General features: G+C 44.8%; 1 protein-coding gene across 1 annotated transcript; it reads right to left on the bottom strand.

Moving 5' to 3' along the window:
- Positions 1 to 11,819: 11,819 nt before the first annotated feature.
- RAB12 (RAB12, member RAS oncogene family) lies at positions 11,820 to 26,059 on the bottom strand. The gene is made up of 6 exons (XM_072152210.1): positions 25,484 to 26,059; positions 22,507 to 22,567; positions 19,291 to 19,429; positions 18,683 to 18,772; positions 13,853 to 13,957; positions 11,820 to 13,440 (listed from the first exon to the last, which is right to left on the bottom strand). The coding sequence occupies exons 1-6, from the start codon at positions 25,725 to 25,727 to the stop codon at positions 13,327 to 13,329; spliced, it is 753 nt and encodes a 250-aa protein (XP_072008311.1). The 5' UTR covers positions 25,728 to 26,059; the 3' UTR covers positions 11,820 to 13,326.
- Positions 26,060 to 27,525: the final 1,466 nt, after the last annotated feature.

Here is a 27,525-nt window from a genome sequence, read left to right as displayed (position 1 = left end):
ATAATCCCTAGGTGAGATATCTTCTCTCTCCCTAATTATTTTGCGATGAGATCTATATATGCATATAATTTATACAGGACATCCATATATGTTTTTATATTTTATTAGTCAGAAAAGTTAAGGGAAGGAGCCAGAGGCTACCTTCAGAAGGTCTATGGACGCTAGGCAAACATGCCAGATGCTACCTGTTGGCAGTCCATTTGCAGTGGGTGAAGGAGCCAGAGGCTACCTTCAGAAGGTCTATGGACGCTAGGCAAACATGCAAGATACTACCTTTTGGCAGTCCATTTGTGGTGGGTGAAAGAACCAGGGGCTATTCTATTCCAATACCTATTTATTGCAGCTCCGGGAAGTGTGGGTAAAGTGGAGGCCACCATAACAGAGCGCAGCAGAGGAAACAGTGTCTGGAGAATTTAGCCATGTTTCCGCCAGGCCCAGGAAAGACAGTTTCCAAGAAATAAAGAGGTCATGAATATCAGTGACTTTGTTGCATATGGAACGTGCATTCCATAATGCTCTAGAGAGAGGGTGGAGGAGGTGGTGGAGAGCAGGTCAGGTGGATAGTTTGTAGATTAGAGTAGTCAGAAGAGATGTGTAACGGGTCACACAGACAACAGAACTAAAAGTCTCTATGGGAAGAGTCCGGAGGGAGGAGTCTGTGGACCAGTGGACCCTCTGGACCCGCAGGAAACAGTCCAAGCCTGGGATGACAGCAGCAACACAGAGGAACACTGGTAACGCTGGCACGGACTGCAGACACAGCTAGACTGGAACCCTGAAAGGCACAGCAGGAAGCGTATGGGAACGCTGGAGACAAGAGACACGGAGGCGTCTGGAAACGCTGGAAGACAGGACACACCAGGAGCGTATGGGAACGCTGGAGACACACAGAAACACAGGAAAGCTTCTGGAAACGCTAATGGGCTTTCTCTTCCACAGGAACGGCTTAGGGAAGCCTGGCATGGAAACCATAGGAGATCCTAGGAGAAGATCCGGCAGGGAGAGAAGGGAGGTGCCGGATTATAAGGGCGAGCCGGATTAGCAGGAGCCAATCAGGAGGACGCTGGCCCTTTAAGGCTTGAGAAGTCCGTGCGCGCGCCCTCTAGTGGTGAGAGCGTGCGACTGCAGGCAAGGAGGCGTGCGGCCTACACACCGGGAGCCGGAACACAGACAGGAGCCAGGAGAGGTAAGTGAGGGCAGGGAGACGGGGACCGGCAGGCAGCGGAGCACGGGTGTACCCGCGATCCGCGACATGGATCACCCGTGACAGTACCCCCCTTTAGGGCCCCTCTTCTCTTCTTCTTCAGCCTCTTCTTTCGCCTCCTCCAATACATCTTGGTGACGGAACACCTAAGGAGAAAAGCAGAGACAGGACAAACTTGCATAGACTCCTCTGCAAGCAGTACAACCAGAGGCTGAAGTGGCTCTTGGGAGGCCGGAGCAGCACTGGAAAGCTGGAACAGCTTTAGGAAGCTGCGGAGGCTGGAGCGGCTCTAGGAAAGCCGGAGACACTGGAGAGACCTCTGGGAAGGCCGGTGGAGACACTGGAGCGGCCTCTGGGAAGGCCGGTGGAGACACTGGAGCAGCCTCTGGGAAGGCCAGTGGAGACACTGGAGCGGCCTCTGGGAAGGCCGGTGGAGACACTGGAGCGGCCTCTGGGAAGGCCGGTGAAGACACTGGAGCGGCCTCTGGGAAGGCCGGTGGAGACACTGGAGCGGCCTCTGGGAAGGCCTGTGGAGACACTGGAGCGGCCTCTGGGAAGGCCGGTGGAGACACTGGAGCGGCCTCTGGGAAGGCCGGTGGAGACACTGGAGCGACCTCTGGGAAGGCCGGTGGAGACACTGGAGCAGCATCTGGGAAGGCCGGTGGAGACACTGGAGCGGCCTCTGGGAAGGCCGGTGGAGACACTGGAGTGGCCTCTGGGAAGGCCGGTGGAGACACTGGAGCGACCTCTGGGAAGGCCAGTGGAGAACTTGGCAGCGGTGGAAGCATGGCGGCCGACTGGAGTGGTTCTTGGAAAACCAGATTAGAGCTTGGAAGCTGAGGAAGCACGGCGGACGGCTTTTGGAACACCGGAGCCAAGCGAGGCCGACATGGAAGCCGGACTTGTGGTTGCTGGCATTCAAACAGCTGCAGAGGCATGGAGGCAGGCTGGAGTGGCTCTTGGAAAGCCGGAGCAGCACTGGGAAGCTGCGGAAGTAGAGTCTGCGGTAGCCGGGAGTCTAGCAGCTGTCGGAGCAGGGTGGTAACCCCGCTCAGATCCATTCTCCAAGAAAAAAATCAGTTGAGACTGCTGGGTGAGGACCTCTGCCAGCAATTGGTCTGAGTCATTGGAACAGTCCATGTCCTTGACAGGATCCATGGCCGGATCTTGCTGTAACGGGTCACACAGACAACAGAACTAAAAGTCTCTATGGGAAGAGTAGGGAGGGAGGAGTCTGTGGACCAGTGGACCCTCTGGACCACCGCAGGAGATGGTTTAGGCCTGCGGTGGCAGCCAAGGTACAGGGATGTGCAGGAAACAGTCCAAGCCTGGGATGACAGCAGCAACACAGAGGAACACTGGTAACGCTGGCACGGACTGCAGACACAGCTAGACTGGAACCCTGAAAGGCACAGCAGGAAGCGTATGGGAACGCTGGAGACAGGAGACACGGAGGCGTCTGGAAACGCTGGAAGACAGGACACACCAGGAGCGTATGGGAACGCTGGAGACACACAGAAACACAGGAAAGCGTCTGGAAACGCTAATGGGCTTTCTCTTCCACAGGAACGGCTTAGGGAAGCCTGGCATGGAAACCATAGGAGATCCTAGGAGAAGATCCGGTAGGGAGAGAAGGGAGGTGCCGGATTATAAGGGCGAGCCGGATTAGCAGGAGCCAATCAGGAGGACGCTGGTCCTTTAAGGCTTGAGAAGTCCGCGCGCGCGCCCTCTAGTGGTGAGAGCGTGCGACTGCAGGCAAGGAGGCGTGCGGCCTACACGCCGGGAGCCGGAGCACAGACAGGAGCCAGGAGAGGTAAGTGAGGGCAGGGAGACAGGGACCGCCAGGCAGCGGAGCACGGGTGTACCCCCGATCCGCGACATGGATCGCGGGAGCACCCGTGACAAGATGTTGATATCGAGAATTCATTAGTAGGTGGGGGAATATTGGGATAATGGTGGAGATATAAGAATAGGGGGGGAAGATGATAGTAATTGCTATAAACAGCATTATTTGTGGCCAAGATTAGTGATGTGTTACTTACATAAAGTATGATGTGTTCAAATCCGGTTCAATCCTGGTTTAATTCTGCTCATTGCAGGAAATGCAAGATGCTACACTACCTGCTGGCAGTCCATTTGCGGTGGGTAAGGGTGCCAGAGGCTACCTTCAGAACGTCTCTTCAATTATCCTATGATGTATATACCCAGATGCTGTATTCATGAAGTTGAATTGTATTTAAAATCATCAAATGTATCTTTTATTTTATGATGGATCTATCTCCTGCTGTTGATGTTGGTGTTGTGCAGGGACAACCATCATTAATGTTTGGGACAATTTGGAGAGAAGCCAATTAACCTTTCAGTATATTTTTGAGATGTGGGAGGAAACCGGAGTGCCCGGAGGAACCCCCCCCCCCAAAAAAAAACGCTCCATAAAAGATAATTTTTAATCAATACCCTATTAAAAAAATGCTCTAAAAAGGGATTTTAACCGGTTAAGGACCCTTTTTTGTTTTTTCATGTCCATCTTTCAGTCCCCACCTTCAAAAATCTATAACTTTTTTATTTTTACACGTAAAGAGCTGTGTGATGGCTTGTTTTCTGCGTAACAAATTGCACTTCATAGTGATGGTATTAAATATTCCATGCCATGTACTCGGAAGCGGGAAAAAAATTCCAAATGCAGTGAAAATGGTGAAAAAACGCATTTGCGCCATTTTCTTGTGGGCTTGGATATTACGTCTTTCACTGTGCTCCCCAAATGACATGTCTACTTTATTCTTTGGGTCGGTACGATTAAGGGGATACCAAATTTGTATGGGTTTTATAATGTTTTCATACATTTACAAAAATTAAAACCTCCTGTACAAATTTTTTTTTTATTTTGCCAACTTCTGGCGCTAATAACTTTTTTATACTTTGGTGTACAGAGCTGCGGGTGGTGTCATTTTTTGCGAAATTTTATAATATTTTCAATGATATCATTTTTAGGACTGTACAACCTTTTGATCACTTTTTATAGATTTTTTTCTATATTTTTCAAAATGGCAAAAAAGTGCCATTTTAGACTTTGGGCGATATTTTCCGTTACAGGGTTAAACACATTGAAAAACCGTTATTATATTTTGATAGATCGGGCATTTTCGGACGCGTCGATACCTAATGTGTTTATGATTTTTACTGTTTATATTTATGTCAGTTCTAGGGTAAGGGGGGTGATTTGAAATTTTAGGGTTTTTTTATTCTAATTTTTTTAACTTTTTTTTTATTTTTATGACTCCCTAGGGTACTTTAACCCTAGGTTGTCTGATCGATCCTATCATATACTGCTATACTACAGTATGGCAGTATATGGGGATTTTCCTCCTCATTCATTACAATGTGCTATCAGCACATTGTAATGAAGGGGTTAAAACGAAATAGCCTCGGGTCTTGAGCCCTCTCCATGCAGTGCGACCCGACTGCCTCTGTGAATACACGGCGGGCAGTCGTGAACTGGTTAAAAAATGTTATGCACATAAGAACACTAAAAAGAACAATCCTTCTTGCAAAAAATAAGCCCTTAACCTGATTTGTGAGGCGAAAAATAAAAAAGTTATGCATATGAAAGTCAGGGATGCTAAAATTAACTACATTTTCTCCAAACTACTTTTTATTCAGTAAAAATGGGAAAAAAATAAAAAAAAATCTATATAAATTAGGTATTTTCGTAATCGTGGCGACCCATACAATAAAAATAATATACTATTTTTATGGTATGGTAAACAGCCAAAAAACAAAAAAATCTTCCTAAAAATTAATGATTTTCATTTCCTCCACCAAAAAAAGAGTAAATAAAATCTCACCAATTAGCTATAGATGCCCCAAAATTGCCCCAGAAAAGTGCATCTCATGTGGCAAAAGAAATAAGCCCCTATAGGTGCACATAAAAATAAATAAATAAATAAAATGATAGCCTGTACAATGTGACATGGCAAATCTGATGTGGATGGCGCCTTCTTCCCTTCTATGCCCGGCCGTGCGCCCATACAGCAGGTTACCACCACATATGGGGTATTGGTGTACTTGTGGAGCCTTTTTTCATTTAAACCATTGCAAATGTTTAATTTTCTACCCAAAATGAAAGTATTGTCAAAAAATATTACAATTTGTAGTCTGTACCTCCATTTTGTTTTAACCCCTATAACACCTAAAGGGATAACAAACTTCTTAAAAGTGTTTTTTCATACGTTGAGGGGTGTAGATTCCATAATGGGGTCAATTACGAGTCTAGCTATTATTTAGGCCTCAGTCTCAGTCAATTAGAAGTTGAGCAGGTCCATTTAATTATGGGTTTTGGTGATTTCCCAAAAACTTTTAAAAATGGTACCCAAATTCTGAGCCTTATAACATTCTAGTAAAATATATGGAATCTTTAACCCCTTCCCGACATTTGACGTAATAGTACTGCATCGCGGGAGGTGCGTTCCCGCAAAATGCAGTACTATTACGTCATGCTTCTGGCGCCGGCTCCTGAAAGGAGCCGGCGCCAGAAGCTGCAGGTGTCAGCTATATATTATGGCCGAAACCTGCCTCTAACACCCGCGATCGGAGATTTCTCCGATCGCGGGTGTTAACCCCTGACACGCCGCGGTCACGCTGACCGCGGCGTGCAAGGGGCATTTCAGAAGAATCGGACCCCCCCGCGGCGCTTACCGGGGGGGGTCCGCTGGGACCGCAGCCCCGGGACTGCCGGTGCCCGGGGCTGCGCGATCCTCCTGCCGGGAGCCGGGTCCTGCCTTCTGACAGGACCCGGCTGTAACACACTGAGCATGCGCAGCATGCTCAGTGTGTTACATTACACAGTGTAATACGATCTAAATTTTGCTTACCTGAAAATTTCTTTTCCTCGAAGTCCAAAGGCAGCACTGATGGGTAAGAGTCTGGAGTCCTAATTATGACAGAAGAACACAATAACAATGTTAATTAACAATAAATCAATTAACCGACTGCCCTATAAGTATCCTAGGAGTCAAGGAAGAGGCGTGTTTTATGCAGCAAAAAAATTATTTTATTGGGAGGGAATATAATAGTGCTGCCTTTGGACTTCGAGGAAAAGAAATTTTCAGGTAAGCAAAATTTAGATCTTCCTCTCGTCCTACAGGCAGCACTGATGGGATTTAGGTAGCAAATCAAAGGGGGGGACAAATTTTCGAAGCCACTGTAGATAGCACCGATACGCCAAAGGCTGAGCCAGCTGAGGAGACATCCAGCCTGTAATGTTTAGCAAAAGTATTAGAAGAAGTCCAAGAAGCTGCTTGACAGATCTGATCTATAGAGAGCATTGCATACTCTGCCCAGGAAGTAGCAGTAGATCTTGTAGAATGAGCCCTAATATGTAAAGGTGAAGGTTGTCCCAAGGCTCTGTAAGCCATAGAAATACTATGCTTTATCCATCGAGAGAGAGAGGCTGCAGAGGCCTTCATCCCTTTTCTTGGACCTTGAAATTGGAGAAACAGAGATTCAGATTTTCTAAAAGATTTTGTCTTCTCTAGATAAGTCAAGACGGATCTTCTAACATCCAGAAGATGCAGAACTTGCTGATGAGCATTAGCAGGAGTTGGACACAAAGTTGGAAGATAATATTCCTGATTTAAATTAGAAACTGAGGCCACTTTAGGAAGAAACGATGGAACGGTTCTTAGTATGATGCAGTCTGGTCTTATCTGTAAGTATGGCTCTTTGCAGGATAAGGCTTGCAGCTCTGAAATTCTTCTAGCAGTGGAAACGGCAACTAAAAAGAAGGTCTTCCACGATAAACATTTGAGAGAAGCTTCCTGTATAGGCTCAAAGGGAGGTTCTGTGAGATGATGTAGGACCAAGGCAAGATCCCACTGTGGACATGGTGGTCTAATAGGAGGTTTGATGTTCCTTAAAGCCTTGAAGAATCTCCGTACTAAATGATTAGATGAGAATCTATTGTTATTTAAAGCATTGATTGCAGCAAACTGAAGCTTCAAGATTGCAGGTTTTAAACCTTTATCAAGGCCATCCTGTAGAAAAGTAAGAATATCTGAGACTGAAGGTTCAGATACAGAATTATCTGAACACCAGGATGTGAAGACTTTCCAAACTCTACCATAGGACTTAATGGTCGCTGGTCTTCTAGCTGACAACAATGTCTTTATAACTCTGGATGAAAGACCTAGACCTGTTAGGGTCTTCTTCTCAATCTCCAGGCCGTAAGCTGTAGCTTCTGTGGTGATGGATGGAAAAACCCCATCTGTTCCAAGAGATGTGGAACTGCAGGAAGTTTCCAATATTCGCCCTTGGACAACCTCATTACAAGAGGAAACCATACTCTGCGTGGCCAAAATGGTAGGATCAGAATTGCATTCGGTTTCTCTTCTTTGATTTTGTAAAGTATCCTCTGAATGAGCAGTATCGGAGGAAATATGTAAATGAACAGGTTGGTCCAGGGAAGAGACAGGGCATCCACTGCATAGGGTTGGTCTGACCTGTAAAGAGAGCAAAACATTGGCAACTTCGAGTTCTGTTTGGTCGCCATCATGTCCATTTGTGGACAACCGAACCGACTGACAATCTGTTGGAAGATAACACTGTTCAGGGACCATTCCCCTGGTCTTAGTTGAGAGCGGCTTAAAATGTCTGCCTGAGTGTTCAGAGACCCTCGAATGTGGACTGCTGACAGACTCTGAAGGTTTTCCTCGGCCCAGGAGATAATCTTTTGACACAGTTTGATGAGGGGTGTGCTCCTGGTACCCCCTTGCTTGTTTATGTAATAAACACATGACAGATTGTCGGTCTGTACCTTCACATGCTGTTTTTTCAGCTGGGTCTGAAAGAATTTCAGGGCTAAATAAATGGCTTTCAATTCCCTTTGATTTGAGGACAGAGTCCTGTCTGTGTAATTCCATTTGTCCTGAACCCAGAGATTGCCGAGGTGGGCCCCCCAACCTGAGGATGAGGCATCGGTTGTCAGGATCTGGGGTTGAACAAAACGTAAAGATCTGCCGGACGCCAAATTCTTCCTCAACCACCAACCGAGGCTGACTCTGGTCTGAGGAGTTAGTACAATCGGTTTGTCGAATCGTGCTGGAGATTTGTTCCAAACAGCCAGAATGTTGAGTTGTAGCTGTCTGAAATGTGCCTTTGCCCAAGGAACTGCTTCTATTATTGAAGTTATCAGACCCAGGACCCTCATGGCTGTTCTGACCGTTGTGCATCTTGTCTTGATAAGGTAGTGCACGGACTGCTTGATTTTCAAGATTCTCTCCTGAGGAAGATGAATAGTCATACTGCACGAGTCGAGAATATACCCCAGGAACTGAATTCTGGTTGTTGGAATAAGAAGGGATTTTTCCCAATTGATTAGGAAACCCAGTTGTTGTAGAAGATCGATTGTCATCTGAAGATGAAGTTTCAAGAGAGATTGATTCTCTGCTATGATCAGCCAGTCGTCCAAATAGGGCACGATCTGTATCCCCCGAAGTCTCAGTGCAGCCGCCAGAACTATGGTGGTCTTGGTGAAGACGCGAGGGGCTGATGTAATGCCGAATGGCAGACAGGTGAACTGGTAGTGAAGAGTTCTTGAATTGGTCACAATTGCTATTCTCAGATATTTTCTGTGACCTCTCCTGATGGGAATGTGGAGATAAGCATCGGCCAGGTCTATTTTGGCCATGTAGTTGCTTTGCTGTAGAATGGCGGTGGCTGATTTTATGGAGTCCATCTTGAATGCAATTTTGGTCAAGAATTTGTTTAGATAGCGGAGGTCTATAATTAATCTCCACCTGTTGTTTGGCTTTGGTACAGCAAATATGGCGGAGTACACTCCTTTTCCTCTTTCTGACAAAGGGACTTCTTCTAGAGCTCTTTTTTGGATAAATTCGTGCAACAAGGGAAGGATCTGAGATTTTTCGATTTTTGTACTCAAAAATCTTTCTGGCGGAATCTTGTCGAATTCCAAAGCGTATCCGTTTTTTACTGTGGACAGTACCCAAGCATCGGATGTGATGTCTGTCCATAAGTGAGCGAAGTCTGCCACCCTTGCACCTACTGGAGACAGACCTGGCATGGCGTCAGAAGTCAGGCTTCTCGTTTTTTTTTACTGTGGAAGACAGTTCTGTCTTTAGACTTCTGAACTCCTCTACGTCGGTTACGAAATGCACGAAAAGGTCTTTCCGGTCTTGCTTTTCTAGGTGGAAAGCTCGGTTTTTTGGAGGTACTGGCTACTTGTGGAAAAGAGTTCCCCTTATCTTCACTAAGATTCTTCAACACCTCCTTCAGGTCTTTCCCAAACAAGGAAGATGGGTGGAAGGGAAGTGAACAGAAGTGATGTTTGGAGGCTACATCCCCTGTCCAGGGTTTTATCCACAGGGCACGACGTGCAGAGTTAGCCGTTAGCATGTTCTTAGATGCAAGTTTTAAAGAGTCAAGAGAAAAATCACACAGAAAATCGCCTGCAAGTTTAACAGAAGACAAATTCTCATAAATTTCTTCTCTAGGGACTCCATCCAAAATGTCCCGACCAATCTGGCTTAGCCATAATCTTAAGGCTCGTGCAACAGGCACAGTAGCAAGAGATGCCTTAGCCATGGCTGCTGAGAGTTGATAGCTTCTGCGGAGCATAGCGTCAGCTTTCCTGTCAAGAGGGTCTTTAAGTAAAGAAGATTCATCTGCAGGAAAAATAGATTTTTTAGATAGTTTAGCCACTGAGATATCAATCTTGGGAGGCAATTCCCATTCTTCAGATTCTTTAGGGTCGATTTTGTATACTGCTCGAAAACGAGACCCCAAATCAAATCTTTTTTCAGGCTTAGACCAACCCTGTTCAAAGAGGACTTTAAGATCAGGATGACTAGGCAATACTTTGGCTTTTTTTCTGGGAAAATAAAAAAGTGCATCTTGGTTAACAGAGTCATCATTATCTGTCTCCATTACACTTTTAACCGCCTTTATCAATTTAGAGGTTTTATCTTTGTGAAACAGAAAAAAAATCCTCAGATACATCTGGCCCAGAACCTTCCGATTCAGGGCTATCCCCAGAAATTATCTGTGCTTCTGAGCAGCTACTAGAAGGTAAAGATATAGAAGATGATTGCCTATGATGTTTTCTACGTTTATGATGTCTTTTAGACTTCTTTTTCTTTGAACTCATCTCATCAAATACAGCAGACATTTTTTCCTTCATCCACTGAAAAAATACGTCTCCTCCTGAAGTCTGAGCAGGAGCTGCACAAGGGGCACAAACATCATCAGGGCAATCATCCGGTATAGGCTGCTCACAGCTAATACAGTCTCTATGATGAGACTTTCTCTTCCTTTTACCAAGGCTGGACATCTGTAACACAAACAACAAGTGTTAGGACATGCCAAATGAAGGAACAAGGGCACTCATGAAAGGAACAAACCTTAAGCTCAGACTGACTCTGCTGCCTGGCAGGTGCAGAGAGCATACCTGAGCAGTACAGCCTTAAAACATTCCCAACAGGAAATGCAATGCACCTGCTCAGAGGCGACACCCGGGCTAACAACCAAATCCTTCTAACATAAGAAAAGGATGCAGGGGACGCGCTGAGCCCTAAGGTTAGCAAGAGCTTTGTTCACAACAATATAGAAACCACCTTACGGTACATTGTAGATGGTGGCTTCAGGAAGGGGGAGATGCGGCAAAACAGCAGCTATATCCCAAAGTATTGAGTGCAACACAAATCTGACCTCCACTTCTCTGCTTATTCAAAAGCCGTACCTGAGAATACAGCGGTTCCCGCTTCCAATGGGAGACGCAGTAGGAGGGGAGTTTATCCAGAAACTCCGAAAATACTGGACTTCCGCCACCACGGGGGGAAGGACAGCCTCAGAATGTAGTTTCACCAAGATTGCCACTGGTAAGACATTTGCTTCTACCCTGCTGGACGTGCACCACAGCCCAGGCCTCAGGGGAGCAGGAGGATACTGGCAGACATTTAGGGAATGCAAGTTATGAATTTATTTTGGTGCTATCTGCTATCAAAAGTAGAGAATTTAGAACTTTGAAAATAAAGAATTTTTCCAAATTATTTCCTAATTTTGTGTTTTTTTCATAATTAAACACAAAAGATATCATCCAAATTTGAAGTACAATGTGTCACAAGAAAACAATCTCAAAATCCCCTGGATATCTCATAGCGTTCCAAAGCTATAACCACTTATAGTGACAAAGGGCAGATTTGAAAAATGGGGCCGCGTCCTAAAGGCCAAAATAGGCCCAAAATAGGAGTCCCAGAGGGGTCAAATCATAGTGATACATGATGAAAGGAGTCCCTGTCTGCCAGCCATTAAGTAGCGCTGACACTGACATTGATCCTTGGTGCCCAACACTCACCTTTATCATAGTTGTTTGTGGGGGTATGGGCATTAAATAATATTTGTGATGTAAAAATCTAAATTATCCAAGGGTTAAAAATCCTGCTGACAGTTACAAAAAATAAAAGGGGAAAAAGACAAACAAAAGCACATGACCACCTAGGTCAACAAGGGGCTTATGTAAACATCCCAAATAAGGGTTTAATAAAAAATGGAACACTGTAGTAAAAGGTACTTTTAGCATTTGACAAAAAAACACAACACAAAATTCATAAATAAAAAAGGTTTATTTTCACTTCATTAGTTAGAAATACTATGTTGCTTCAAATACCACAAAGACACACATTTCTCCAAATGCATATCTGTCACTGTTATGTCCATGGCGGATTATACAGTGCATATTAATAAAGATATCAAATACGTTATTCACAAAACCACCATTGTAAAAAACAGTGTGCACCATTAAGGTGTCATATCTAACTTTTCCACCCGCACCTCCCCCCCCCCCAATTAAGGTGGCATGGTTAAATGCTCAGATTAGTAGGTGAACACTAATAAAAATGGACAGTCTTATCTCCCTTCCCCAATGGCAGAGTTGTGCTGCTTTCCTGTTCAGTCATGATTTACATGTGAGCCCAATAAACGATGTGAGCAAGGACGTCTCTGCAGGGTTTAAAAACCACATACTCTGTTAGGCTTCTTCACTGTGCCTTTAATCCACAAAAATCCTGTGCAAGGAGCATTAGAAAAAAGGATGGGGCATTGACAGCTTAAAATGTAACTCTAAAAACAAAAGAGAAAATAAAAAGAACACAAAAAAAAACAAAACATCCTTCATGCTAATAAAAACAACTGGAGCAAAAAATAAAAGTTTTGTTCTTCTTCAGGGTAATAATATTAGGGATTATTATTATTGCATTGAACCGATTATGGGCTTAAAATATTTCGCTATGTTTGTTCTTTACAGGGCGGGTCTAATGGCTGTTCTGTACCTTCACTTGTACCTACCTTGCTCATTCATCTTAAATTATGGTCAGTTTGATGAGAACCCAAGGAGAGATCTCTTTTAAAGTGAAGTGGCCTGAAAAGTATGAGCTGCATGAGACACATTTCACGCTATAGAAGACAAACAAAATGTAATTTAAATTTAATAAAAACCTAATAGTCAAATTTTGTTTATAGCCTAAAACAGGCTCAATGCAATATAAAAGCATTGTAAGCTGTACATGGCATTTCATACTGGTGGCAGGTCCAGTAATCAACTATTGCTACAATTCAAAAAAAATTTGCACTGTTTACAACTAAATATAATACTGTATATGGAAGCATTTATTTGTTGGAAACCTTAAATAGTTAAATATTTTGGAGTGATAATACAATTAGCAAAGCACCATATATGTGTCTAGATACAATAAAAAAATACAAAAGAGATTGGTAACTGAGCGACCAAACTTCTGCGCTGAAAACGCTATCATTTCAACACTAGATACTACACAACTAGTGGAGCCTGAAATAAAGTGCATTGCAGGAACCACTGCGGTACAGCGCTTGGAGAGATGGGCCAATCCTTTCGATCCAGAGCCCATACATAGTAGAGTGCACACTCCGAACTACTGCTCCAGTCAGCAAAAGAAAGAATCTCAAACTTAAAACCTTTGCCTGTCGATTAGATATTTACAGATTTTTCGGAGAAACAAGTGCAAAATGGGACCTTTCTAATCATTGTATCACAGGACGCGGACTGAATGTCACCGTCCTGCTGTGTCAGGAGAAGATCAACAGCATCGGACTGGAGGTCGTGGTGGAGGCAGCTCTGGGGGGACTTCAGGCTCTGGCTGAAGAGATAGGACGCTGTTGGATAACCCGCTCCTCATGATATCCAGAGGCATCTGCAAAAGACACATGAAGGGGTTACCATATGGAATATTAATGCTACAGATGGGAAAAAACACTAAAAGAGATTAAAGCTATCTATTCACGTCAGAGAGAGCTGAGATTGCAGAAATGCTGTAATAAAAGAAAAGAGAAATGAGGCCGCTCTCACAGAAGCAAGTTTGATCAGTCACAATCACTGAAAGTTCTTTCCTGGAATGTCCAGCCCAAATGTGGAGCAGCCAGGACTGAAGTGTCCATGCTAAGATCTTATCCAAGATAGTAGCCGGCATTATGCAGCAAACACCTGCTGTGTATACAAGGGCTTAGGCCATCTCCATACACCTGTTTCTGCCCCATTCTTGGTGTGTTAAGGGGTTAAAGATGATTGTACAATAACGTAATGGATATAAAGAGAATTTTTTTTACCTTTTTCAATATGTCATCAACCAGTTTTAAAAAAATTTCATCTACATTAAAGTTGTCCTTGGCACTTGCTTCACAGAACCGCATCCCAGTTATCTGTTGTGCAAACTAAGTCACAGAGATAGAAGAAAATTATCGATAAAGTGAAAGTATATTATTCGGAACAATACAGTGCAGTTGATGAGCAATGACAATGTAATTAACCCTTTCATGACTGATTGCACATATCCCATGTAGAAGCAGGTGTGTAGAAGTCATGGCAGTGGAAAGTCTATTTTTCACACCTTTAGTAGGCTACTAGTACTTTAAACACATGGAATTAAAGGGGTTATCCGGGTGTTAAAAATTACTTATGGCCTGACTGGGGGGGGGTTATTTAAAAATAATAAACATGTACTTACCTCCTCCGGCGCCGCCGATGTCCCGCGGTACGTTCAATCTGTGCCCCTGTTTGTTTACAGGAGCACAGAAGCCGCGCACAGGGAGCTTCCCGTCCACGATGTGGCCGGCTCCTCCCATCCGTCCCTATCTCTCAGCGCCGTAAGCCGGCCGGCTGGAGGCTCCTTGTGCACCTGTGTAAACAAACCGGCGCACAGATGAGACGGACCGTGGCGTGGGACATCGGCAGTGCCGGACAAGGTAAGTAGATGTTTATTATTTTTAAATAGCACACCCCGGCCTGAAATAATTTTTAACACCCGGATAACCCCTTTAATAAAAATATCCATCTAGTCTCACATGGCATAAAAAAATAAGTAAAAATTTCAAATATATCATAATTTAAAAAAGAGCAGATCAGAACTGCAAAAACTGACCTGGGCATTCAGCTTAAAGGAAACCTACCATTTCAGATCGTCGGTGTAAGCTGTAAACACCGAGCACCAGCTCAGGGTGAGCTGATGCCGGTGCTTAGTTTCGTTAGTGTTATAAACCGCGGTATCGCGGTTTTAACACTTTTTAAACTTTATAGCAGAAGCCGCTTCGTGCGCGCGCCTACATAGGAAATGCCGCAGGCGTTGCGCGCGCACGAAGCGGTTTCTGCTATAAAGTTTAAAAAGTGTTAAAACCGCGATACCGCGGTTTATAACACTAACGAAACTAAGCACCGGCACCCGCTCACCCTGAGCTGGTGCTCGGTGTTTACAGCTTACACCGACGATCTGAAATGGTAGGTTTCCTTTAAGGCTACATTCACACTGCTGTTGCCCGACGTACCATAGTGTGGCAGGCATACGGCGGTGTCGGGGAGGAGGAGGGCGCTGCTCCCCTCACATCTCTCCATAGGGAAATATGGCGCACAGCGCCGCATGCCAAGTAAAGATAAGATGTGCGCTCCCGTACGGCGCTGTGGGCCCATTGCCTTCAATAGCGAATATATATAGGCCGTATATATACGTCCCCCATACGGAAGTGTGAATGTAGCCTAAGAGATTAATGTAGGTAAATATTTTCTCTCCTCAGACTCCCAAGTTTATCTCATGCACACATACATTCATGTACCTACCTAATGTCTACCCATATACTTCTCTTACTTATAATGTCAACATGGTAGTTCACCCATCACTGGAGATATGCCACAAAGGCCATGCAGATGTGGGTCACAACACAAAGGATGGGATAATAATACCCTATAAGTTGTGCCAATCCTAAATATGGGATATAGAAATGACCACTGATACACATGCCACATGGCATAACACAACAAATTCATTTTCACTGTGTGCTATAATTTACATGTTATATTTTGCCTTGATACATGAGGTATCTGTGCTGTCTGAACCAGAGTATTTAACCCCTCCCTGACATTTCATGCAATAGTACTGCACTGCGGCAGGTGTGTTCCCGCAAAATGCAGTACTATTACGTCATGCTTCTGGCACCAGCTCCGCTGCTCCGATCGCAGCCCCGGGACTGCCAGTGCCCGGAGCCGCGCGATCCTCTTCTGTGTGGCGGGTCCCTGCCTTCTGGCAGGACCCGGCTGTAACACACTGTGCATGCGCAGCATGCATCTGTATTACACTGTGCAATGTGAAGAAGAGCTTGAACAAGCGATCAGTGGATCGCTTGTTCAAGATAACCTGTAAAAGTTAATTTAAAAAGTTAAAAACATTTTTAAAAAATCATTTTTTAATAAAAAGAATTAATTAAAGTTAAAGTCCCCTAAACACAAATATTCCCTATACACATGCAATAAATTGAAAAAAACACAAAATTGCCAAAAATCCTACATATTTGGTATCGCTGCGTCCGTAACAATCCGTACAATAACTCAGAAACATTATTGGACCCGCTCGGTGAACGCCGTAAAAACAAAACCCGAAAAACACGCCAAAAATGTACATTTTTCATAAAATCTATACACATAAATATTCTAAAAAGTGATCAAAAAAAGTTATGTGCACCAAAATAGTGCTAATTGAAAGAACAACTCAACACGTAAAAAATAAGCCCCAAAACTAGCTCTGTCAACCAAAAAATATTAAAGTTACGTCTCAAAAAAGATGGCGATGCAAAAACAAATGAGATTTCCTCTATATTAGTTTTTATCCAGTAAAATTGTAAAAATAAATGAAAAACTATATTCTATAGGTCCCCGTAATCGTAGTGACCTATAGAATGAAGATAATATAGTATTTTTAGTGTACGGTGTACGACCCCCAGAAAATACGAAAAGAAAGTAAACCAAAATTGACAATTTTCTTTTCACCCATACATTCAAGAGTTAATAAAATCTCATCAATAAGCTAATGACCCACTAAAATGAAGTATTTGTAAAGTGCATCTCATGTTGCAAAAAATAAGCCCTTATATGTCTAAATTGCCAAAAAAATAAAGATTGTATAGCCAATAAAAAGTGACAATGCATAATCTGCTCTGAGAATTTGTAAATTTTTTGAAAAACACATTCATTTAGCCAAAAAAATGTTACTTTCAAAATTGCATCCGATTTTGTTTTAACCCCTGTAAAACTATTAAAGGGTTAACAAACGTCATAAAAGTTGTTTCACGTACGTTGAGGGGTGTAGTTTCTATAATGGGGTAATTTATGGGGTTTTACTTTTATTTAGGTCTCTCAAAGTGATTTGAAACCTGAGCAGGTCCCTCAATAGCAGGATTTTGTGTTTTTTATGAAAATGTGAAAAAACCCACCTAACATCAAAGGCCCATAACATCCTACAAATATAAGAGTATGCATAAAAAACCATGTCCACATTTTGAAGTTCGAAAATCAAGAATTTTTCCAAATTTTCACCAAATATCTGATTTTCTCATAAATAAATGCAAAACATACCACCAAAATTTTTCAACTAACATGAATTACAAAGTGCAACGAGAAAGTTGTAACCACTTATAGTGACACAGGGCAGATTTGAAAAAAATGGGCCGTGTCAGGAAGGTGAAAAGTGGCTTCAGCGTTAAGGGGTTAAAGGAAATCTACCATTTGCTTTTAAGCATTATGAACCAAACATACCTTGAGCCTGCTGTAACATATGTTTCTACACAGTGATGCAGAAACATATCTTGTTTAATTCCTGAACTGAGTGGTTTAGCTGAAAAAGCTATTCTAAAATTATGATAAGGAGGCTCTAGTGCTCCTGTGGCCTAAATAGGGCCCCAGGCGCTCTCCTAATACCCAGATTATGCGCTCCTTCAGCCTTGTCCTGCCCAGCATAAACCTAAACACTATATTCACTGTGTTGTCCCTGACAGGCAGAAGAACTCAATCACTGCACCATTCCCCAACTGCTGTGTAGGAGTCATCTAGCTCAGGTTGATTCGTCCTACCTAGATAGTGCAGACAGCTCTGAGTATGTGAAAGTAAAGTAATGTAGGCAGCCAGTCTACATCCACCTACAGCACCCAACTTTCCCAAGTCCCTGAATGACTTTGCAGCATAATGATCTGCAGAATACTGGGAAAGCTGTATGATGTCACAGGCTCTTGGTGGCGATGGGGCAGCCTTAAGCACGGTGGGGGAGTGCATAATTAGGGTACGCGCCACTCAGCTCAGGGATTAAACAAGATATGTTTCTGCATCGGTGTAGATACAGCATTCTCAAGGTATGTTTGGGTCACAAAGCATAAAAACAAATAGCAGTTTTTTTAAAAGAGATTTTCCACTTTCACATTACACAAGTTTTTATGTATTCTTATAGTTAGCACACATTTCCATACCTCTGTATAGGATCATGCACGCGCTGCTGTGATTTAACCGTCTCGTGCAGTAGCCGACAGCCTGGGCCACAAAAATATAGAGCAAGTCTGGTTTGGGATACAAACCAGACCATGGGACCATTGTTTGTATCCCATATAAATGTGGTTTTAGCCCTTTTGGTATTCCTGGCGCACAGACAATGGAGCTACAAGTCCAGCTCCATAGTCTACACGACACCAGGAATTACAGCTGGACTTCTACCGAAGCGACCAGGAACTTGTCTGCACTCCTGGCATTAGCAGCTACACAGAGAATAAAGTTAAACATCTCCTTTTCTGCTTTGTCACATGCCAGACTTTTTACATTTTCCGTACAATATAAGGCTATATTCAGAAGACCTCATGGGGGCCATATATACGCCCCCCATAGACGGCAATGTGCACACAGTGCCGTATCGTAGCCAGGAGAAAGATACAACATGTCCTATTTCTCCAGAATACGGCGCCATGCATCGCTATGCAGTACGGCAGGCACACGTCGTGTGAATGTAGCAGTGAAGTGAAAAGGTTTATGTCTGCTAGAAATACTCGGTGCTCTAGGGGAACTACGAAAGCTATACACGTATACATTATACTGTATATAACTAATCTATGATATCAGGTTAGTGGAATTCTTACCTTTTCTCCTTGCTGCCGAGTGATTTCTCTGTCAATTTCACAGTCCAGCTTATTTCCAACTAGAAGGAGTTCTGCATCCTCAGAGGCATACTACATGAACACAAAGAGACCGTCACAAAGGTGTAACTTCATTATAATCTGTTCTTCTCCACAAATCATATTTTATGTGTGAAGGAAGGACATAAACAGCTCTTTTCATTACAAAGCCAAGTGTGTGCTGGGAATTTCCAGTTCTACTTTATGCAGAGTTGTGCATATATCCAATGTACTCCTATAAAAGTATAGGTAGCCTGCACATTTGTATCAACAGTATTATTGGCGTTATGATCGGAGGAGTCCTGGAATAGCTACAATTCACACCTGCCATAACAACTGGCTTCCTGCATAAGCCAGAACTTTATTTTTGCAATTTCTTAGGAATATAGTCACTTTAATATTTTTTGATAACAGGTTGTCGTACCGATTAGATGATATAGATTGTTTCATATGACTGTTATTACTCTGTCATGTCTTGTATATGTCCCTCATGATCTTAAAAATGCCGCCGAATATGTTGGCGCTATATAAAGATTTATTATTATGATATACCCACAATCCAAAATTCCCACCTTATCAATCATTTTCATCCATTTTGGCAAATCGTCAAAAGTCTCTTTCTTAGTGAGATCATAGACTAATATGATACCCTTGGCGCTTCTGTAATAGGCTGAAGTGATGCTGTTGAAGCGCTCCTGGCCAGCTGTGTCCCTACAAAAAACAACAAGAGGATGGTAGAAAACAGAGAAAAAGATGCAGGACAAATCCCACATAAAGAGAAGCTATTAGCATTCAGCTTCACACCTACTCGCACTGTGCAAAACAAAGCCCCAATTGTACCAGCATGAAAGGAGCACAAGCATCTTGGCGCTGACTGCACAAAATAGCTGCAGTGCAAGGTCTCTGTATTAATGGTTATATTGGGGGCTTCTAAATGAAAATTTGCAGAATAAAGTTGACAGTAACCAGCATTAACCCCTTAATGATCGCCGTAGAAAGCCGCTAGGGCGGTCAATAAGGGGTTAATGTGGGTTGCTGTCAACATTATTCTGCAAATTTTAATTTAGAAGCCTTTCTAACCCCTTACAAGCATGCAAGTGTGTCCCCCATGGTGTGCTTAGCAGGGACCCCCAGGACTGCCGGCTCCTCTTGATGCCGGGTTTCGCCTACTGGCAGGACCAGGCTGCAACTGAGCATGAGCTGCATGTACACTGCAATACAAGTGTATTGCAGTGTAAGGGCTTGAACAATTGATCGGATAAACGCTTGTTCAAGCCCAAGAGTGGAAAAAGAAAAAAAAAAATTTTTTAAACTGTAAAAATCATTTTATAATAAGAATAAAATAAAAGTCTCCTAATCAGCCCAATTACATATAAATCCAAAGTATATATAAACACACAAAAAAGTACATATTTGGTATCACCGCATCCGTATCTGTATAATAAATCTAAAACAATATTGAACCTGCTTGGTGAACGTAAAACAAATTTAAAAAAACGTCCTCACGTCCCCGCACTGTTTTGTGAACTTATATTATAGCTTTATGCTAATTTTGTTATGTGGCTACTGGGACGTCCCAGTAGCCACTTTACCCCTCCTACCCACAATCTTGTCCGACGAACCTGCCGTCTGCGCAGGCGCAGAACAGCAGGCCCGCGCCTGTTTCGGAGCAGTGACCGCACAGGCCCGGCGTGCGCAGATGGCAGGTTCGTCGGACAAGGGCGCGCAGCTGCAAGGAGCTGCGCGCCGAAGATTGTGGGTAGGAGGGGTAAAGTGGCTACTGGGGCGTGGAGTAGCCGCGCCGTGTAGCCACGGCTGGGGCTACTTCACGCCCCAAGTAGCCGCATAACAAAATTAGCATAAAGCGATAATATAAGTTCACAAAACAGCGCGGGGACGTGAGGATTAGCCCTTAAAAGGGCTATCCTCGCATCCTATTGATCCACCTACCACCCGATCTACCTTTATAGGTAGATTCGTGGTGGTAGGTTCCCTTAAATGGCTTCCATTTAAACCACTTCTATTATGGGAGTGGAAAATCGGAGCATATTGCTGTGCTATATTCTGTCTAACAGTAATGCTGCATAGGGAAATATTCTGCCCTGGCTATGCAATACAATAAAATAAAATAAGAGGCCACAAGACATTTATAAAGAGTGACAAACACTTACAATGTGTGAAAGTAGATGTAAGAAAAAAACGTTACCTGGTGATGTGCCCGCAGACAAGTGCTGCTACATAACCAGCCATGTGGGAGCAGCTTCCCAGACAGGAACACACAGATGAACGACCAACACATGGTACATACACATTCAAGTATTAGGTGACGGCTGCAGCCACTGACAAAGCATCAGGGTAGTAAGGTGAAAGCAAAATAAGCAAATGGTGAGTTAAATGAAATGGTAACAGACGGGGGAAAAAACGTTAGACTACTGTATGTAAGACACGTGCATAGACACTAACAACAAGGGAACATATTAGTCACATGGCTACACAAGGGAAACGTGAAAAACATGCTGGTGGTGACAGGCGATTAAAACTGGAGCTTACTGACAGAATTCAAGCAGAAACAAACATAAGAAATCTAAACATTTTGTGGCACGCGAATGGTTAAAGATGGCAACAGATTTCTAAACTTTTTTTTTTTTTAAAGGACACATCTAGTAGGAACATCATGATGACTGCATGACTAGATGAGGTTACTTCAAGATGATGGCTCTGTGCATTGTACAGTGACAGGGAACTGCAGGCGGGTTCCTGACAAGCAGGAAACTGATGTCCTGTCTTACAGATTAAGGCTGGCTGCACACAAATGGGACAAAGGTGTGTAGCCCGTGGAAATGGACCCATATGTTGGTCCGATCCCATGGACTGCACACATTGTGCAGGGAGGGAGTCCTTGTATCATACAAAAATAGGTCTCAGGCTGGATTGCAGTGCCGGTACTGTAACTGTACTGCACCAGCACTGCAACTAAGTTGACAGATGGGGGAGTCCTTGAGTCATAATTCTGTATGATGCAAGGACTACCACCCTGTGCAATGTGTGCAGTCCATGGGATTGGACCAACATACAGGTCTGTTTCCACGAGCTGCACACATTCATGTGCAGCTGGTCTTATTCTTAAAAACAATAGCATCAAATTCAGCCATTGGCTGTGTGCTATCAATAGAAAGGTCCAGTGGTTGACATTCACAATAAAAGTCAATGTAAATGAATGAGGTATGATAGTGGATAGATCATATTGTAGTGTAGTAACAGTGTTTTGATCAATCAAAGTTATCAAGCAAGATCAGTAAATACTATAGATCATCTAGAGTGTGACGAAGCCGGATGGTGGTGCCATTGTCCCACACGGCCCTGTCTGCTCGCTCACACACTGTGCTCTAGTTAGATGTTAGAAATAAATCATTTTATGTGTAACCTACCCATGACATACTACTAATAATAATTTACACTCATTCACACAAATGTGCTCGGTCACTAGAGCACTAACCATGTGGTTGGTGCTTTCCATGGATCAAACCCTATAATCTGTACAGCCCCGTTATCTGACAAGGATGCAGGGACTCCTTGCATCATACATAACTATGATACTTGGGGTTGTGTCCCCGCAGTAATGTTCAGTCCATGAAATGCACCACACAAACACAATGATTTAGGATAAGCCTTAATAGGTAGCAATGTTTAGGCACCTCTATAATAACAATGACCTAGGGGTATATTACTATTTCTGAAATGGATAGAATTATACTTTCTTTATACACTTATATATATATATTACTTACCAAATTTGTAACCTAATTTTCTTCCCTCTTAAGTCTACAGTTTTTATTTTAAAGTCGACACCTATAAAGAAAACAAACCATATGAATGATGTAAAACAAGAAGATATTGACCATATTTTTTGCAATAAACATACCTATATGATACTTAACCTCCAGACTTCTACATAAGACTACATAAGGCCCCTTTCACATGAACAATCTAGGGACATATATCAGGTCGGTTAAACGTCCCCATAGGTGCATGGTACGCTGAGCACATGTGTAACCCCGCTGGGAAACAGTTACAGCATGTGCTATCTCTCCCGTATGTACGGCCGGGCGCCAGCCTCGATGTGGAGAGGGTAGGGATGAGCAGTGATGATCTCTCCGTCTCTCCAAAACACGGCTGTATTCTCACCCAGGCTGTCATATGTCATTGAGAAAGTAGCCTTAAAATGTTTGCTGGAAAATCACCCAATACATACGTTATATGAAGCCATAGGCTCCATTGAAGCAATGGAGACCACAAGAACCTCTTTCCAGGTGGTCTCCATTACATGATAGAGCAGAGCAGCCTGTTCCATAGTGTAGTAAAAAAACATATATACTCAAGTATAAGCCTAGTTTTTCAGCACAAAAAAATGTGCTGAAAACCCAAACTCGGCTTATACTCGAGTAAAAAAAAATACCAGGTTTTTGTGGCAAATTCAGGGGCCTCGCCTTATACTTGGGTCGGCTTATACTCGAGTATATACAGTATATTGTGCAGTCAGCAGGAAACTAAAGTCACCCAGTTTTGTGTGTACCTCTAAAGTGCTCCTACTGCCTTGTTTTTCATTTTTAAAATTTACTTAACTGGAAAACCCTTTTAAACTGCATCCACACCCCTCAGCTGCCCCCTCTATGCTGTGCGTTTACATCCTATTACTTAGCATACTATAACTAGAAATATTAAATGTTACAGGGTTATGATCCTTCCACTTGGTAACACTATATTGACAATATGTTCAGTGAAATGTAGTATGCGGCCCCCACCCCCAGTCACAAGGCAGGGAACAGGTGGTGACACCAGGACACAGCCTGGTAAGGGAGGTCAGGTCCGTAACATTAGTAAACATGCTTTCCATGCCCGGCCTAGGGAACATGTGTTCTGCACTTGTAGAGCCCCCTCCTCCTAATCTGTGCAGTCACAAAGGCAGGATGGGCCTACAGAAAACATTCCCAAGGACATCCATAGATACTGCTATGTACATGTATGCATCACCCGCCATATACACCAGATATACTCAGCCTATGATCTCAGCATCATGTGCCCGTGTAATTATCACACACATAGACGAGTTCACCATCTGTGATCGCACCTTTTACTTACATCTGAACGTCTAAGCATAGAAATATGCAGCAACCACAACAACAAGAGGGAAGTTAGAATATTAGCTATGATTATTGATGAGATAAATATATATTGTTCCTAATACTCATGTCTCTCAGAGAAGATAATACCCATAGTGATGAGGATGGGGAGGGGAGAAAAGTGCAGCTGAGATGCCATGAAAACCTTGTTTGTGTTGGCATTAATAGAGGTTACTGTTCCATTACTGTGCATTTCTACTGGAGCTCAACAGGAAAATAGTCCCAGACATAAAGCGAGACTGAAGGGAAACCTTAAATAAGCAAAACTGTAATATATATTCCCTAGACTGGATACACACTCGGTGAGATTTTTTTTTTCTGAATTCTAAAAAGCGCTCAGATATCAAATATATAGATGAGCAGACCCGAAGTGTAGATTTGGGTGTCCCCTTGACAATTCATAGCCATAGCTAGTTGTTAGGGGTGTTAATTTGGCAGATTGGCTGCTAGGCATCCGATCCAGCGATATGTCTGGGCTTGGAGAGACACGCTAAACGCCAAACCTACACTTTGGATCTGCTCATCTCCAATCAAATATATTAAAGAGGCCTTTCAACAATTTCAGAAAACCCCGAGGGACTGGGACCAGTGGAAGTTATACTTCCTGTTCTCCGGCTGCCTATTGCAGCTTTGTGGCTCCAATCGCAAATACTCCTGACTAGACTTGAGCAAGTGGTTGCAATCACGAGTGACAGTGACAAACAATCCAACATTATTGGTCACAAACAAGGTCATCAGTTGTGTCCGTCTCTTATGAAACTGCTGGCCAGATGAGCAATCAATATGTGAACCTACCCTTCCAGCTCCACTACAGATTGTCATCTAGAGCCCCAGGCTGTTGGACAGCCAAAAATGTAGTTATGCCTCTTAGCATTAAGAGGTCAGGGGATGCCACGTGTGACGGGGGGACAGAGTGTGCTTGTCTATGACCAAGCCTGTCTGGCGCTTTGATTTCCTGGTTTCCTGGACTGAACATGAAATCCCACCAGTGGACGGAGCACGTTTCGCAGCCCGAACTTGTAAAATGAGCAAACCCAGTCAGTAATGTGTATGTAAGGACCTACCCAGTGCTGATCCTCCTAGTTGGCAGCCTGCCCCCTGTTTACATGAGGAGACGTGTTCTCAACCACAAGAATAACAATTCCCACCAGCTGATAAGGATGTCTTAGGACTCAGTACACGAGGTACAATGGTCCATCCACTAGTCTACTTAGAAATAGCTGAAAGAGTCAAGAAGGGGAAGAAAACTCCTTAAAGTTGCATCTATTTCGGGATTGGGTGGTCTAATGCCCCATCACAAGGTACGGCGTCCATTCCGGTCTATGGAGCAATAAACCCCAAATGTGGTTGGGCTGCCCACACCATGTAGTGGCAGCGCCCATGATAGTCTGTGGTATCCGCACCTGTTATATATAGTGTGTGCGGCTCATACATACAGATGTGAACTGTAGCCTATTATTTAGGACAGAACCTTTGCCCCTGAAGCAGTTGTGAACAGAGGCGAACTAGTCACAAGATAACTCAGCATGGGCTCGTGCGGTATTACATGTGAATGCGGCACTACAACCCCCAGCATGTCTCTTACCCACTGTGGACTTGCACGCCTCGCAGAAGGTGTCGTCCGTGAACCTCTCCATCAGACTGGTCTTTCCCACTCCCCGGGAGCCGATAATGATGACCTGCAGCTTAAAGTCCGCGGGCCGGGGCGGCTGCTTCCTCCTGCGGGCCTGGCCTCCAGTCAGCGCCGGGGAGTTGGAGGCCGAGCCGCCGTATGAGAGGTTATTACCGCCGCCTCCGAGTCCCCTGTGATATCCGGGCCGCGAATCCATTTAACACATCCGAACCGTGTTCACACGATGCGACGTCAGAGCGGAGCCGGGCCCGACAGCTCCTGCCCGGGTGCAGATAGAAGGAGGCCGGCCTGTCCTAGCGGCGGGCACGGGAGGGAATCCTGCTCTCCACAAGGAAATGTCTGGGAGGAAACGGGATGGGGAAGTGCATAGCTGAGAGCCAGATAGCAGGCTCCCTCTATGGATGTGGAAGACTGCAGCCTCACAGGCCAGGGGAGGGCTGCCGGGCACAGGAGGGCTGCCACTAGGGTGCCACCGCCGGGCTGAGGAGGGCTGCCGGGCACAGGAGGGCTCCCACTGCCGGGCACAGGAGGGCTGACACTAGGGCAGGGGTCAGGAACCTTTTTGGCCAAGAGGGCCATAAACGCCACATATTTTAAAATGTTATTCCTGAAGAGCCGTACCATGTGCACATGCCCCTCAGTAGATAGGTAGTCCCAGTGTCACAGGTGCCCCTGCAATCTAGGTCTTGGATCCCAGGCACACTTGTGCCCCTCTCTGTGGCGGCGCCCCTGTCCGACCTCACTCAACCTACCACTTTCCGTCTCCCGTCCCAGCTGACCAGCGTGTGTAGAGATAGGTAGCCATAGCACATGTCCACAGTATATAGGTAGCAACAGCACATGCCCCAAGTAGACAGGTAGCCACAGCACACGCCCCCAGTATATAGGTATCCGCAGCACATACTCCCGTTAGATAGGTAGCCACAGCACATACTCCCAGTAGGTAAGTAACTCCAGCACATACTCCAGGTTGATGGGTAGCCACAGCACATTCCCCCAGTAGATAGGTAGCCACAGCACATGCCCCCCAGTAGATAGGTAGTCACAGAAAAAAAAAAAAAAGAATATTCACTTACCAACGCTCCCTGCAGCCTGCTCCTCATCGCTCCCACACTCTTCTCTTTGACCCAGGCTTAGAAGATGGCGCCTGGGTCGTACAAAGGAAGCAGGCAGCGGTGAAATCGCTGCCATGTGTCCAGTGATCAGACACATAGCAGCCATCACTATTTATTAAAGATCTGTCTGAGAGCCAGATGCAGCCAGCAGAAGAGCCACATCTGGCTCCCGAGCCATAGGTTCCCTACCTCTGCACTAGGGTGTTACTGCCGGGCACAGGAGGGCTGACACTGCCGGGCACAGGAGGGCTGACACTAGGGTGTTATTGCCGGGCTGAGGATGGGATGCCACTACCGGGCAGAGAAGAGGTGCCACTGCTTCTTTGAGAAGGGGTGCCTCTGCCGGGCAGAGGAGGGCTGCCACTAGGGTGCCACTGCCGGGCACAGGAGGGCTGACACTGCCGGGCAGAGAAGAGGTGCCACTGCCGGGCTGAGGAGGGGTGCCACTGCCGGGGTGAGGAGGGCTGCCACTGCCGGGCAGAGGCGGGTGCCAGGCTGAGGAGGGCTGCCACTATCGGGCTGAGGAGGGCTGCCACTAGGGTGCTACTGCCTGGCTGAGGAGGGGTGCCACTGCCAGGCTGAGGAGGGGTGCCACTATCGGGCTGAGGAGGGCTGCCACTAGGGTGCTACTGCCTGGCTGAGGAGGGGTGCCACTGCCAGGCAGAGGGGGGGGGGTGCCAGGCTGAGGAGGGGTGCCACTATCGGGCTGAGGAGGGCTGCCATTGCCGGGGTGAGAAGGGCTGCCACTGCCGGGCAGAAGAGGGCTGCCACTAGGGTGCCACTGCCGCGCTGAGGAGGGGGTGTCAGGCTGAGGAGTGGTTCCACTTCCGGACTGAGGAGGGCTGCCACTGCTAGGCAGAGGAGGGGTGCCACTGGAAG

The sequence above is a fragment of the Engystomops pustulosus genome, chromosome 5, assembly GCF_040894005.1.
Source record: "Engystomops pustulosus chromosome 5, aEngPut4.maternal, whole genome shotgun sequence".
NCBI classification, from domain to species: domain Eukaryota; kingdom Metazoa; phylum Chordata; class Amphibia; order Anura; family Leptodactylidae; genus Engystomops; species Engystomops pustulosus.
Note: the sequence above shows the minus strand (reverse complement) of the source record. Positions and strands in the feature narration are given on the sequence as shown.